Below are 16,279 nucleotides of genomic sequence, written 5' to 3' on the forward strand. Positions count from 1 at the left end.
TTCCATTGACTTGCCTGGGCTTTGGATAAACTTTGTATAAAGTCTCTCTCAGGCAGTTAAATTACTCTGAAGATGAAAAATCCTAGTTGCTTAGAGTTACAGTAAGGTTATCATTATAATAAAAACATGATAAAATTTTTGATTGCTTAGCATGATAGCAATGAGCCAGACTTCACCTTTGCACAGGAAATCAGATGGATGCAGTAGCCTGACTGTACCACTGCCACAGGCTCCTCAAGGTTCATCTCCTAAACCACAGTCTCACAGATTTTCTTACTTTTCTCCTATTGCTAACTACTCACAGACTGTTCATGGCTATGAAAAACAGAGCGTTCTGGCATAACATTAAAAAGCACTCAGTGCTCACCAGCTTGCTCTGCAAAGGCCTCTTGGTCGTAGGACAGCCTTTCAAGGTCACTTTTTTTTTTTTCCTTAATATATGGTTATAGGTTTTCTTTCCCATAATAAAAAAGTTATCTACTGAGTTTGAAGGGAAACAGTGCATAACCACAACCAACAATTATTTCTGCAAATCCTCAATAGAAAAGACCTTTCAAAAAACATTCCTCCCCACACTCTCCAGTATTTTTAATGTCCAAACATTTTACTTCAAGAATTTTTGAACTGGAAATCTGCATCTCAAACAGCTCAATTAAAATAAAAACACATTATATATTAATTAACCATGAATAAAAGGTTGACCTTGTTTGTGGGAAACCAGTTTCTGAAAAAAAATTACGGAATGACTGTAAGATGCCCCCTTATCAGAATTCACAAAATCTTTATTTGCTTGACAACTCCCTTACTTGAGGTCTAAAATATAAAGACTCCTTTTCAACAGCTGCCACTTTCTGGGAATAGTTCTGGTTCTGGACGCTCTGTGGTGGGACAGCTTGTGCATTTACCACCTCAGGGCTGCTCACCATGAAAACTCAAAACTAACAGTCTGGTCTGTTTTGCTCCCATCCCAGTTTCTGACTCATAGATCCCAGGGGAAATCATACTAAGGCTGGCAAGGGATAAAGCTGCTAGCTTATTCCAGCCTGCCTCACCAGTGGTAAGGAAAAGCTTGAGCAGAAACCATTTTGGAGGCTGCTCAGGAGGGCTGCCATAAAAACAGAAGGTAAAGCGCACAGATCACTCTGTGGCTGCAGTAAGAGTGAAGATGTGAGCCAACAGCTGTGCTTTCCTTCTTGGCTTCAAACTGGGGGCATATCTCAGTCCCCTCTTTTACTGGGTTTTGAAAACCAGCTATTAATAAGGAAAGTTCAAAGCAGATGAATTTATGCCTGCCAAGCACCTGGCTTTATGTACGCTTATTTCTGCAACTTACACTATTTGTCTATTTAAGAATTACTTCATTCCCTGAAGCATTTCTTTTATTCTCTATGCACACAGCTACACATCTGTGACAAATCACGGAATCACAGGTTTCTGAATGAGAAGTGTTCAATTTAAAGATGCTTCCCAAATCAGATTAACTTAGCAAAATTACATAAGTGATGGCAAGCAGTAAATACCAAACAATAGCCTAGGAGATAGCTTCGCAATGTGCTCTGCCCACCACAGTGGGTGACACCAGGTGTCAGCCCAGCATAGCTCTCCTTGCTGATAGCACATTCCAACAGATCCGGGCCAACTGGCTGAGCTGGTGATGCTGCTAAACACGAGGTATGGCAGCTTACTGCCCTCTGTTGCAGAAGAGAGACCCTTATGTCCTCTGATACTGTGGCACATCTTTTCACGTCACTGTCACTAGTAAAATCACTGTGGAAAAAAAGGATGACAGAGACCAAGGCATTCATACACACTGTATGTGTGCTTCACAAAATTATCATGGAGCATTTGCAAAGCAAAAGAGAGCGAATCTTCAGGTTCTTCTCTTACTTCTCCTCTCATCCAAACCACCTCCACGGCCCCCACAGGAGTCATGGATGCAAGCCAAGCTTGTCCCTGAAAATGTCTCAGCATAACAGTGTCTCAGCCTCAGGTTCAAGTAAAGAAGGTTGCATGTGGTTTTTGGCCTGTGAGAACTCACTTGCCAATTTAGATTTATAATACAATTACCTTTCTATGTCTGTAAATTTCTGAAGAGATGAGAAGCAGAGAAGAGATGCGTAGTTCTTGTAACAGGAGTAACCATCCTTAAAGAATATATTCCTCAGGTATAAACCTCCCACAGCATATTAAAACTGATTTACTGTTTCAGTTTGGTCTTGTAGTGCAAAAGGTAGGGGGAAAAAATGGAAGCACTGTCTTCTGCAATAATTTTATAAACATTCGTATTTATGAGTCCTGGAAGGACTTTATTTTGTCACATGCTTATTTTCCATAAGGAAAATGCTTTATGCTGCATAATCAGTATATTTCAAATACCAGGACTTGTTCCCTCATATCCCCTTTGATATTAATCTCATACTGATTAACTGTGTGAAATACGACATGTGTTGCCTTCCAAACTTCAAAAGTCTGTCTGATCTGTGTTTTCCAGAGACACTAAGAGTTTCTTCTCTGCACTTGAAATAGTCCAGACTGATAAACTAGCTTTGTTCAAAAAGTTAAAAAAGCAGTAACAAGAGAAAATAAGGAAAATGTCAGTTTAGAATTAATTCTTATGTGCATTTTAAATAGCTAAAAGCAGTGGCTTACAGTTGAGAGCCTATGAACAACAGTGAAATTGAGCAACTTGAAGGGTAACAGTGACCATTCTTCTACCAGAAAGGTGGCTTTGTGTAAGCAGACATAAGACTCCATTCGCTTAGATGTACAGAATGCATATCCCCAACTAGAAAATTGGCATTTGTTGAGGAAAAGAAACTCCTCGGTACATATTAACAAAAACAAAGGGTTGCCAGAGGTGCAGCAAAGTGTAGATGCACAGTCCCTTCAGGTGACAGCCTAGAAGCATCCATCTGGGAGAGAACCGAGAAAACAAGCACTTTTAGAAAAGAATAAGCATCCAACATGGAAAACATCCATTACTCAACATAGGAAAACAGTAACCAGGGCATATTTTCAGCTGTGTTACCCAAATATGCACTCTCCCACCCTTTTCACAGATTTACACAGTGCCAGCAGTCCGGCTCTCGCATCTCACCTCTCCTGCTCTATGCTAAAGTCTCCATGCTAGGGTCTCCTTTACTGATCCGCTGAGAAGCAGTTGTTGAATGCTGCAGTGTTTAGTTTTTCAGGAAATTAAGTCTGAAACACACTTTCCTTTGCCTTAAAGGGAATGCATACTCCTGACACATCAGCAGGCAAGGAGCCCAGAGGTTGCTACAGAGAATTTATTTATACTCATTTGGAATTTCCTGACAAAACCCTAGCCCGCCTGCCAGTGCAACTTAGCACCAGTTTTCCTTCACGTCATTTCAGATGGCGTTTGGTGCCTCAGGCTGCTCCCAAAGGGTTAAATGCATGAAATGGACAGATGCACAAATAGGGCCGTACCAAACTGTATACTAAAATAAAATACTGTTCTCTGATCGAAGACATTTAATCCCCAAGGGGAAATTATAAGTTCAGGTGACTTTTCTCCTAACCACTCTTCCTCCCCAAGGCCTTTGCCCCTAGCCCTCCTTGTCTCTCACACCCACATGAGCACAGGGAGCACAGAAAGCTGCATTGATGTAATTTGGGTAGAACTCAACTAGTTACTCTGTTGTAACTAGTGCTGCCTGCAAATCTGTCTGTGTCACATTCAATCCCTTCTTGTTTACTCTTCTCAAACGCAACTTACAATTTGAGGGATAAAAAGTCAATAATGTAAAGTTACATTTTTTCTTCTCTGAAACATTCAAAATACTAGTACAAGCATGTACAAAATGATGCATTTGAATTTTCTGTATGTAATGTTCTTGCTTCCACAGAACAAAATGAATAACTTAAGGAAAGATGACTGGAATTCCACATGCAAAAAAAAAAAGAAAGAAAAAAAAGGAAAAAAAAAAAAGAAAAAAAAGAAAAAAAAGAAAAAGAACCAAACCAAACCAAAACGCTTCTCAGCATCAGCATCATAAAGTGACTCTTGAAGGCTGAAACTCTCTTCACCTCTTTTTACAGTAATGGTTACTGTTGTACAACAAGGATTCCAAAAGCAAATGAGCATTGGGAGAGGTAAATTTGACAACAGTAACAGTCCTAAGACTTCATAGGACTAAAGGAAAATAATTACTACATTCAGATTCCCAAGAACAATTAAATAATTGTTAAATAATTAAATAAAAGAAATAAAATAATATCATAGATTGTTGAAATAATTTCCAATATCACTGCATGCTGAAAGAGCTTTGTTGAAGACAGAAGTGGGATCTTGCACTGAAGTGACAGGAGAGATCCAAGTCTTCCAACAGCGCCTTCAGCTAAAATGGCACAGACCTCCAATAAAATGTTTCCCAACATGTCTTGTAGCTTCCGTGGCATTTAACGGGAAGCAAAATAATATTTAATACTGCAAGGCATTAGCCTCTGCTTAGATTGGAAGCGACTGCAACATTCCAGTTCCAATCCCCAGCCATGGGCAGGGCTGTCTCCCACCAGCCCAGGCTGCCCAGGGCTTATCCAAGCCCACCTTGAGCACCTCCAGGGATGGGGCACCACAGCTTTCTGGGCAACATGTTCCAGTTCCTCATCACGTTCAGAGTAAATGACTTCCTCCTAATATCTAATTTAAATCTCCCCTCTTTTCGTTTAAAACTATTCCCCCTGGTCCTATCATTACACTCTCTGAAAGAGTCCTTCTCCACCTTCTCTTAGCACTTTGAAGGCCACACTGGGGTCTTCCTGGAGCTTTCTCTTCAGACTGAACAAGCCCAGCTCTCTCAGCCTGCCTTCACAAGAAAGGTGCTGCTGCCGTCTGATCACCTCCATGGCACTCTCTGGACCTTGCTCCAACAGCTGCATGTTCTTATGCTGCAGGAGAAGCCTCCTCTTATGCTGAGGAGAAGCCATGCAGAGCAGACCTCATGCAGGTCTGATGAGCAAGCATCTTCACAATGGGAGGAGGAGAACATGACAATACCAATCTAGTATTTTCTACTGTGAAAGATACGTGACGCCCAGGATAAAAAGAACAGAATAGAAGGCATAGCCAGTGTGTCCTTTTTTCAAGAATCAGGGGTTTTGCTCAAACGAGGCAGAAGGCAAAAAGACGCTCTAACGTGTTATGATTTCATTTTTTCTAAAAACAAAACAGAAATCCTGCTTAGGGAAGAACAAATTTTAGCACCTGCCTCCATGTGCTCATCCACTTCTTGTTACTCTGTGACATCCTGACATCTTGACATCTGCATGAGCCCTGTATCAAGTCATGCACAGCCAGAGCACTCTCCTCAAAGCTCAGGCTGAGAAACACCTATCAAAATGCAAGCAATAACCCAAACTTTATATCTGCACTTCAACCCTTGTCCAGCAAGTCAAAATGGAAGCACACATCTGGGGTCAGCCCTGGTAAAGCCTAAAGGCAAATGTATTTATTTTCCTGGCCTTTAAGACCATTATGGTGCCAAATAAACTCACTCAGCTACTGTTTACAGTGGAAACAAAACTGAGGTCAGAGTGCAGCTCCCCAGTGACCAGAAAGACCTGACATGGTCTGTAACAGAACAAATGTAAGATCTGGTGCACAGGCAGGCATTCAGACAGTAGAAGTTCTTATCTAAAAACAAAGTTATTTAATACCTCTTTAGGGGGGGAGGGGAAGGCAGGGAGGGCAGAATGGATCTGAGAGAGATTAAGGCCTTGGAAGGGACAGAGTCCTTTACACACTTGCCACCAAGAGACCATTTCTTCAGCACTGAAGTAGCTGTGTAGAAGGAAGGAAGTAATCTGACCCAACACAGTGATGAATGTGAGGCAGGGGAGTGTATGCAGAGCTTAGCCTGGCCCCATATTGCCAGGTTTATGTTCATACCCCAAAAATACATATGTCTTAGGGCTATTTTTGCTGTGTGTGTGTGTGTTTAGTTTTCTTTTTTCAGCAGCTGGTTTCCACTGAACAGCTCAAAATCAATTGGCTATAGGCAGAGTTCAGACCCAAGACTGATCTGTCCTACCTACCTAGCAGGTATCATTGGAAAGGCATAAGAATATAGCAGACATATAGCAACATTTTTTGTCTGTTTCCAGAAATCTGCAACTTGGAGATTTCCTGAGTTGGCCAGGGGGAGTGCTGGCTATACAGGATGGGTCAGTGTCAAATGTGCTTTTTCAGGATAGCTGGGAGGTATTCGGTAACTACACCAACAATGTTAGTCTGCAGCTGATGCACTAGTACTGTAAGGAGACCTACTGGTCACATGGATGGAGATAAAGCTGTAGGTTAATCTGACCCAATTGCTACTTATTACTCAAAACTTCTAAGACTTTTCAAGCTACAGGTAGATCCCTCGCTACAAGTTAACATCTACTCAGAGAGAGGATGCAACTGGAAAGTTTGCCTTATATAATTATTAACTGTCCAGCTGGTTTAATTTCACACAGTGTCAGCAATTTGATTTTTCACAGGTCCTACATCACATCCAGTGACCTCTACTCATGTCCTAATACGACTGGAAAAGCTTACAATAAAGTAATCCTGTTGTAGCAACGAGTAAGCCATTCAGGTCTTTGGACCACTTTAAATACTTTTTTTCTTTTTTGCACAGATGTAATCAGATATAGTTGATCTTATTCAGGTACTGGGACTAAGCAAGCTAGCAACTCATCATGCAGCTCCTACCTGGGCTTTCCACACATCAGATTAACTTTCTTATTTTGCAGAAATGAAGGTGGAAGACACAATGAACATGAACACAAGAGAAAATGCATGTAAAGAAATAAGTACATTTTCAAATATGCATGTGCGTACAGACTTCTTGGGCCTTGGACACACAAATATGTAAACTGAACTACTGTCTGTTGAGAACTCAGATGTCTAGCTGCTGTCTCCAGGTGCACTGTGAAACCAGCAGACTGTCATTTGGGATCAGGTGGCCAATCCTGACAGTGTGGGAGGTGACTAGATCCTTCAGGGTCACCCTCACTTCCTCAGCTAGCAAAGGCAGAAGGTGGAGAAAGGAACTGACAGCCTTGCCAGGGAAACTATCCAGGCTTTGTTTTAAAACATCTCTTCGCTTTCCTCTTGGAGCAATACTCTGCAGTCAAACATCATGGATTTATAGTAACTGCTAATCCAGACACACTACACTTCTACCCTCAAAAATGTTACGATTATGCAAAAGGTTCAGGCAAGGAAAACAGCCACAGAACCCAGGGAAAAGGCACGTGCTACCCCATGAATCAGGACCCATGGGCAAGACTTACATGTCCCTTATTAATGTATCATGTAAATGATACAATCTCCCATACTTCTGGGAGCTAGCACTGAGATCTCCATCATACCTGGTGTTTTTTGCTACAAGGGTATGGACTGAGGTTGCTGTGGCCAAGCCATCCACATAGCTGCCAGAATCATGGCATCCTTATAACTCCTTTGCAAAGTGACAGCAACTTTCTTCAAGAACTGTCAACCATGCACAGCAGTCAAGCCAGGTTGAGAGTGGAGGCTGAATATTAAAGGCAGACCATACCTGTGAAGCTGATGGAGGTCAGGGAGCAAAAAGGAAAATGGCACCTGTCTGAGAGCAGAGGAATTGAAAAGAACTGTAGCTGACAACAGCAAGACAACAGTGAAAGTGTAAAGGGCAACACAGTGAATGCATAGATTCATAAGCACATTAATGTAATGGAAAGCTTATAAAGTGACATTTGTGTCCATGAAGAAAAACAAAGAGATACAGGAGAGAATAATGCTAAATTGTGCTTTTTTCCAATCTTAAACTTCAGGTATAGAAAAACAAACCTAGCTAAATTTAAAAATCACAGTTCTGGAGGGAGAAAGGAAGAAAAGGCTTAGCCAAGGACTGCTTGAAGTTAAAAAACACGGTTGATCCTCATAATCCCTTAAAACATGATCTCGTCTTTGTGTTTTTATTACATACAACACCAGTCTACTTTTCTAACTACAACCATGCATTTTATTATATTTACTTGTACTCTATTTCTTCTTTTACAATAAAAAATAAAAAAATAAAAATTCACAGTTTAAATTTGTCAGGTAGCATAAGCAAGAGACTAAAACTTGACCTCTTTGCTAGGATTAGATCTGAAACTCCAGTAACAGCGGGCAAGTTGCACAAGTGCACCTCATTTTTATTACTAGATCTTCTGCAATCCATACAGTGGTGCTTCAAGCAGTAGGATTGTTTTTTTGAAAAGAAGGTAGGAAGGGGACTAGGAGTACATCAGCAAACATGCCCCTCAGCAATAAATAACTACTCCAGACCATCAGTGTCTGGTTTGCATAAGGAGAACAATCTGTTCCCAATTATCAGTTAATTTGATCCTCACTCTAATCTGACCAAACCTTCAAACCAAGCTATTAGAAGCTGTTTCCACACCCTCCCTCCCCACTCCTACTTTCAAACAAGTACTGAAGGACAACACAGGAATATCACAGGCAGGACTTGTAATGCTGAAGGAAAGCAAAATATTTTCATGTAGAAAAAACATCTAGAAACATATAAACTAAAAAGCAGAAGACAATTACATATAACATATAACAATGGGAGATAAATAGGGAGGAGAAATCAAGCAAGAAAACAGAAGGGCTGGGGAAGGGGCAAGGGACACATTACAATCTCTGCAGAAAGTAGGAAAGGATGCAATTGCACAGGGATAGACTGACGGAATCTCACACCCAGCCACCTCCACACACCTGCATTCTTAGTTTTGTTAAAGTCTGTGTGAAGAGTCAGATAAAAAAAAAAAAAAAAACCAAAAAAAAGAAAACACCTCAAGAAGGTAACTTAGTACGTTATAAGAATCTTAGAAAAGAAAGCAACATGGGAGGAGGAAAGCCATTTTTGTACATGGCTGACCTGCTGTACCCCATCCAGTGCAAACTGCAAAATGCATCAGAATGGGAAACTCAACCATCAGATTCAATCAACGTGGCAAGTGTGATTTCTAGATGAAATTAGAAAGAATGGAAGAAATAAAAGGGAGGATGGTCAGAAGCAAGCTTCAGTGTGGCAGCTCAGAGCTGGTCACCTGGGGACACCCTGGCAGGAACCCATGCTCTGCCACCAAGGGGAGTCATGTTTCCAGAGGAAGGAAGTGGAGATAGTGCATCTGTGCCAGCGTGGGCAGCCTCTCAGCTCCTAAAACTGCTGTGAAAATATGATACGGGAAGCACTGCCTTTCTGTCATCTCTAGTCTAAAGCCTTACAAATGGCACAGAAAGGAGGAGTAAGGCTGCTGCAGACAGCTTCCCAAGGACTCCTGCTCCAGCATTAGCCCAGCAAGGCACACAGAGTCACAAATTATCCCACGTTGGAAGGGATCCACAAAAGGATCATTGAGTCCAACTCCTGGCTTCACACAGGACCACCCAAAAATCAGACCATACATCTGAGATTGTAATCCAGAATGGTGAGATAATGCCTACTCAGCAAGGAGTGTCTGCTACTGGGTCACCCTTGCACAGGCATTCAGCATTCACAGAGAGAAGACAACCAGCTATAATCAAGTTATTCCATCCCAACAATTTCCCTGGAGGTCTATGTACTTTTAAAGACTATAGAATCACCTCCCTTCACACAGGGACACCAGGCACTCAGTTTCATACAAATTGTTCCCAAGGTGCTTTCTACAGCAGAATCTGGGATAGTAGGGAGGAATACTGCAGAACACAAAAATGTCTTCTTTTAGGTTGAATGACCACAGGAGGGTTTGCCGAGTTGTGTATGAAAGGAAGGAATAAGCAGCAGAGAGAATTTCTCATAGGTAGGAAAGCTTTTCTTGTGACACATGCCTGCACTAATACTGGTGCCTGCCCCTCACCTAAGCCTCACAGGCTGCTCCTCTGTATCCAAAGCATTCACCACACAGCCATCAGTACTGACTTCTACAGAAATGTAAGGGCTTTTATTGCAGAATGGCTGAGGCTGGAAGGGACCTCTGCAGGTCATCCAATTCAACCTCCCCACTCCAGCGGGGACATAGAGCAAGTGACAACTGTTAATCACCACCAATTCAGTGAAATTACAGGGTGCCATAAACAGCAAAGTGGGTCTCTTTATGTTCCTAGAGCATCATTGGCTATAAAATAAAATATCAGCACCCTTTTCTGTCTCTGGGAGTGTGAAGGGCTTGTATTGGTAGCAGAAAGAGGCCACATGAGGAAGCGTAGGTACAGCCCATGCAGGAACATCTCAGCAGCTTAGACAAGGAAGAATGTGCCTGCATCCATGAGCGAGCCTGCATCAGACAGGTATTAAAACAGCGTTCTAAATGACATGCCAGAAGCCTCCAGGAAGTTACAGCAAATAACATGAGACAGCCCTAACCAATTTGCTCTTTTTCTTGTGGCACTTTGTCTTTCTTCAAAGCATCAGTATCTGACTTGGCTTTGTGCTTTGGACATCTGCTTCCCAATACACCCAAATGTTTCCAAGGACTGGCCTACCTGGAGGTTCTTCATCCAGACCTTTATGTCCTCAGCTCCTCATGGCACCCTTTCAGACTTTCTCCTGCCCATTTCCCTTCCAGCAGAGTCCAAGATCAGTCCCAAAGGCAACAAGTTCCGTGGAAAAGAAGGTGTGTGATGACCCCTGCTCGTCTAAGTCTGTCAAAAGCCTCTCAGTTGGACAAATACAAGTAATTGTGTTTTCAACTGTTCTATTGTGGCAGCAGCTGCAAACTTGCATTACAGGTATCAACTAGTAATTGCATAATAAACAATTATTAGCCCAATTAGAAAGTTGGCAATGGCTGTGAGATCATGAGCTGCATCTCCAGCCATCTGTCCTGAAGGCGGATCTGGCATACAATAGCATAATGAAGTTTGGTACTCTTTATGATAAAGCTGATGTGAAATCACTGTAGGCTCTTTCACCCTTCACCCTCAGTATTTCAGGGTCCCTCCCTTGCTTGCTTTTAAATACTGGGCATGGCCAGAGTGACTCACCAAATCACTCCTGGGCGAGGCAGGAACAGGACATCACTGACAGCGCTGCTTTTCATCTGCCCATCCAGAAAGTACTAGGCTATGTGGCAGTTTAATGGTCCCTTACTGACAAGTATCTTACCAGCTGCAGAAGCACACCTTCAGCATGTATGTGTTCCCATTAATTTTTTAATTGACTGAGGGTCAATGAAAAATAGTGGATATTCAGCTAAAATTGGTAGTGGTGGCAATGTTCCAGGGCACAGCTCTTTCTTCTTCAGCTGCACCTCAGATCATTAGGCTGGGAACCATGCAAAACTCCATACACATTGCCAAAAATTATTTGCATTAGGAAAATCAAATCATGAAAGAGAAACTCAAATAAGCCCGTAACTGAAAGGGTGTCTACAAATGTTATGAATTCTTACAAATCAGTGCAGAGAATGATAAAAATATTCACTCTAAGCAGATGTGTGCTCTGCAGAGTAACCATCCACGTATTAAAAAAAAATCAGAAGGACACCAGGCTGCAACACAGCGACCAATGCTTCCACTTTATATATACACCACTAAATGCCTCAAAGATCCACAGTCCAGATCTGGTGGAGGTGACAGGTCCCGGCAGCCTGGGCTACCACCCTGCAGCTCCCATCCACAGGCACCCAACGCCTGAATGCTGGCTGCTGCAGAGAAGGAAAAAGGGAATAGCTTGCTCTACCAGTGCAAAGGGAACAGTGACAGCGATGGTGAACTGCTGTGATGCCGCTGGCTTAGGGAACTGTGTAGGAGTCTGAAGGAGGTAAAGCATGTAAGTTAAAAATACAGTCCAAGTGAATCTGTGCAAGAAGCATTCTCTTGCTGAAAGTGAGATGGGAAGGCGTGAAAACAAATCTTTAAAAAAGGTGAGGAGGAAAGCTGAGAGAAAAGGGAGAAAAGATTAGGAAAATCTCAGGCACCAGATGTCCAGAAAGCGATATGCATCTACTTTACAGCAAAGTAAGAATGTTCGTGCAACAGCCTTGTTATAGTGACCCCTGCAGCCCATCCTGCTGAGGAACGCTAAAAAAGCTTTTCTTCTGCCAAAAAGCTTTTCTGTGTCATCGTTAAAGAGGTGACTAACAACTCTGCAAGCTCTCGAGACAGAGCATGAGGGGCTTAGGGAAGTCAAATAAAACAGTTGTTTTTATTACGGTTAGAAACAAATATGGTTTTTAAACTTTTATCTTTGTAAATCAGTTTCCTATGTTTCTTTTGCCACTTCCTTGTTTTCTACAGCAGAACAAATGGAATTGCAGTGGAGTTTCACACCGTTCTGTGCCTTTCAGAAAATGTTCTGAAAACAAAGTTTCAGCAAATCAGATATTAGTGAAAGTAACTAGAAATAGTTCAGGCTGGATTTTAAACTTCAGACAGGTACATACTGTGCTTTTCAGAGCTGACCTGAGAACCCTTCTAGAGATATAATTTACACAAACGTTTGCAAAATCTCATTAGATAAGATGATTTAAGCATCAGTCCTAGCAAGCACAAAAGCTAACAATTACTGGAAGTTTCAACTAGCAATTAACAAAGACATTAATGCTATTTTAGAAAACAAACCCTTTAAAAAAAAAAAAAAAAAAAAAAAGTATATCCCCCAGTAGCCCTGCACAGACACAGAGTGTATCTCAGAACTTGCTGTAGCTCCCTAGACAAGAGCGTGACAGATTCTGGACTTACTGCGTTGCTTAGCCCTGCACTGAGCAGTCAGCTCACATGCCACTGAGGCAGAAAGATAGCAGAAAACACTTGTGACTACTCAGCACTTAACTGTTAAAATAAAGCTTTTTCTGCAAACGCCAACTCACCTGCCAACAGCGTTAGAGGGATCTAAGCAATTTTCCAAGCATACAGCAGAACACTGATAGAGCTTACTTCAAACATCAGAACTAAGTTTCCAGAACTAAGTTCTAAATCAGTTTCCAAAATGCAGAGATTGTATGCTTGCAGCCCACAGAAATACAGCCCACATTCGTGTAGTGAAACCAGAAAAAGAGTGATTAAACTTTAAGTTAGTAATTCAGCAGTAAACAAAACTGTTGACAAACAGCGCTGAAATCTATATCACAGCCTCTGTTATTTGCTAGCCATATTTAAAGTCCATGTCTTTACTGAAATATGCAAGAGGCAGTCAAATTTATGTTTGATTCTTTCATGAAAGCCATAATCTGTTTTGTACCTTATCTCACGTACATACTCAACTGAAAATATTTACAGTAAAAGTACTTCTAAGAAACATCCTTTAAAAAGTCCTCTATACAAATGCAAAATAGCTTAATCCTTTCCTGAAAATGAGTTCCAAATTCAAGCATTCCTTTACAGATTTTATCTGAAACAGCAGTAGTCCATTTAGACTTGTATAATTTAAAAAAAATTGCCAAAATGTCATGTAGGCATAACCACTAACAGTGAAAGTACTCACATTCTCGAGTTAACCAAAGCAAACCACTGCTCCTTAGTCACTTCATACTTGAATTGCAGCTGAACATGTGGTCAAACTTGCCCCAGAAATTCGAGTAACGTGCAGGTTAGCAGTCCATAACAAGTATTTCTCATTCTTTTCTTGTTGCTGATTGATTCCGTGGGTGCAGAAGACACCACACCAGCAGTTTCTCTTTTGCACTCTTAGAGTTCTGTGCAATTAAGGAGTTTGCTTCAATACCTGCAACGCCCATATCAGTTCCTTCTCATCCAAAGGCATTCTCTCCCAGGCACTCAGCAGGGTAACGAATCGCACGTACCTGTAGCCCAACACTCTGTCCATTATGAAATCTAAGGATTTGGAGACACAGGCATATGTAGCTGCATGTTAGAACGCTGGCCTCAAGGGTTTGCAAAGCCAACAAGTCCTGACAGTCTCTGCAAAACGTTCTCCTATTTAGTTCTCAATTAAAAACTTGCAATTCATTATAGCGTCTTTCTGCGATTAATGGAACAAACAGCTAGTATCCTGCATGAAGCACTGTTTGCATAACAGTTCAGAAACTAAAACTTAATCTTGCATTAACACATCCCCAAACAAGCACTCGGCTTTTTTATTCTTAAATACCTGCTCACTAAACTTTTCTGATAGACCATTCTATTGAGGGGGAATGCAAATGGAGTAATAGCAAACCAATCAGTAACAGTCCGTGCACAATTCTTCATTCCATTTAAGCAGAGGGAATTGTTCTGCATGACTTAAGTTAAAAGCACACTACTGAAAAAAAAAAAAAAAAGCAAATTATAGGAGGGTTTAGGCAGTAAACAGCTACAGTTAAGTCACACAGCAGAGGATTCAAAGTCTGCTTTCTCTAAAAGCATTACAAAAAGTAGCAAAAGACAGTTTCTTTCTTAGAAAATACACTTCTACTTGTATAGAAATATGGAAGAGGGGGAGGAGGGAGAAAATATACTTTTTCAAGATTTAGTAGTACTGCTAGAATTAGCTTTAAATAATCTGCAGATAGACAACTTCAACATTTTCACTTAACTTCCACTAGCCTTTAAAAAAGGATTCTGTTTTGCATAAATCGCAGATAATGACACTCCATATTTCACATTTTCTACTTCAGGGACACTTTAATCCCTTCCACTAATTAAAAAATTCTAGAGTGAGCATACCCAGCAACTTAGGATTTGTCTCCGTAACAGAGCATACCTGTTAATGAGATTGATGCTAAAAACCACCAGATAAGCCAATTCTCAGTACCTGCATGTCATGATCCACTGAGTATCATTAGAATGTGAGCACATGAGCCTCACCAATAAAAAAGCTGAACTTTGTATAGATGCACATAGTAATAGAGGTGTTTAAGGTTCTTCTCCAGGTCTCCAGCCACCCAAGCCTGTCTTGGTAAATCTGTTTCCCACCATACCTGTATCAAGAGGTCTCAGAAGAACACCCAAAAGCTCCTGCCATGCACTTGAAATTTTCCATATAATCCCTCTGTGGAAGCTTGAGCTTTAGTGGGATAAAGCTATGTTTGTGCAGCAATCAGGAGAGCAGGAAAATATTGACACAACTGCAAGAGGAACACGGCTGCTGTGTTTTTATCAGTCATTCTGCAATCTCTGCCCTTTCCTGACCTACCAGGCCTTCCCAGCAACCTTTGTACATGCCAACCATCTATTCCAGAATATCACACAACCAAAGCAGACATCTCAGCAGCCTCCTGAAATAACAAAAAAAAACCTGAAGACCTCCTCTTGATGTTGCTTGCTTAGAATCAATAAAGTAAATTTAAATTAGCCAAACCCACATGGGCAATCAGGAAAGGCTGGATATTCCATGCTGGTTAATCTCTCAAAGCAATTACAGGCACAGGATAACAACCGCACGATTTCCTGTAGCAAAGCCCCAGCCCTCTCAGGGTGGTGTAAGGCTGTGTAAGTCTGTGGAAGTGAACTGTGCTGCGAACCAGTAGACCAAGTTACCAGCTCGTACCATTTCACATACAGCTTTCACTCTTGCTATTCAAAAGATTACTGAGAGGATGGGGACAAAGGATGGGGCAGCCAGATTCTGATCGACCTGGAAAATAGTTTTCAGTGTTTAGTTTTGACTCCAGCCACTTCCCCTTTCTGCTGCTTTCACAATGTAAGAAAAAAGGCAAGCCAGAAAACATAATGATACAAAATGAGAAAAACATCTGATGAGTTACCTGCAGCACTGCCGTTAGTATTTGCTGGGTAGGCCATGTTTGCTCAGTGACACATCCAGAGCTAGGTTGTTAGCTGTCATGCAAATGTCATGCATCAAGTCCAACCAGACATGCAACCTGAAACAAATGAGAAAAGGGCAGTTAAAAACAAACAGTTTTAGAAGTTAAGTACATTAAGCAGTAGGCATTCTTGAGTGCTTAAAGTCTTATCTTCAGTGCAAGCTTCAGCATAGCAGTCACTCACTTAATTAGTCCCGGCTATCACATGCTGACAGCACCCAAGGAAGACCAGCTGAAATAACTTTTTTGGGGGGGTCTACCTCCAGCTTTTTTTGCTGTTTGTTTCCACACAAAAGGTCACTCCCATTTGCTCGCACCCAGTAAGTTCTAGACTGCCCTATGGTTTATGAGGTTAGAGGGTGCTAGATGAAGAGTGCCTCCCCCTGCTCTGCTTCCGCATCCATTCCAACACAGCTGGATGATTGTTGGACTGATGGCCCTTTCTGAACTTATATGTCTTCCAAGAGAGGTAAGGACAGAAGATCCGCTCCAAAGGCACAGCTGTGACCTGATCAACCACTTGGCCAAGAGCTGCCCCATGAAACACTGA

At 41.6% G+C, this 16,279-nt stretch overlaps 1 protein-coding gene across 1 annotated transcript in view; it reads right to left on the minus strand.

Annotated features, from left to right (window-relative positions):
* Positions 1-16,279, minus strand: part of KANK1 (KN motif and ankyrin repeat domains 1) — a 115,913-nt gene that overhangs the window by 32,245 nt on the left and 67,389 nt on the right. Inside the window, exon 3 of the mRNA XM_042875176.1 lies at positions 15,670-15,786. Within this exon, the coding sequence (XP_042731110.1) occupies positions 15,670-15,706 (37 nt within the window). The 5' untranslated portion in view covers positions 15,707-15,786. The remainder of the gene's footprint in view (positions 1-15,669; positions 15,787-16,279) is intronic.

Source organism: Lagopus leucura, unplaced genomic scaffold, assembly GCF_019238085.1.
Source record: "Lagopus leucura isolate 7727_CA_CO unplaced genomic scaffold, USGS_WTPT01 Super-Scaffold_100014, whole genome shotgun sequence".
In the NCBI taxonomy this organism is placed as follows: domain Eukaryota; kingdom Metazoa; phylum Chordata; class Aves; order Galliformes; family Phasianidae; genus Lagopus; species Lagopus leucura.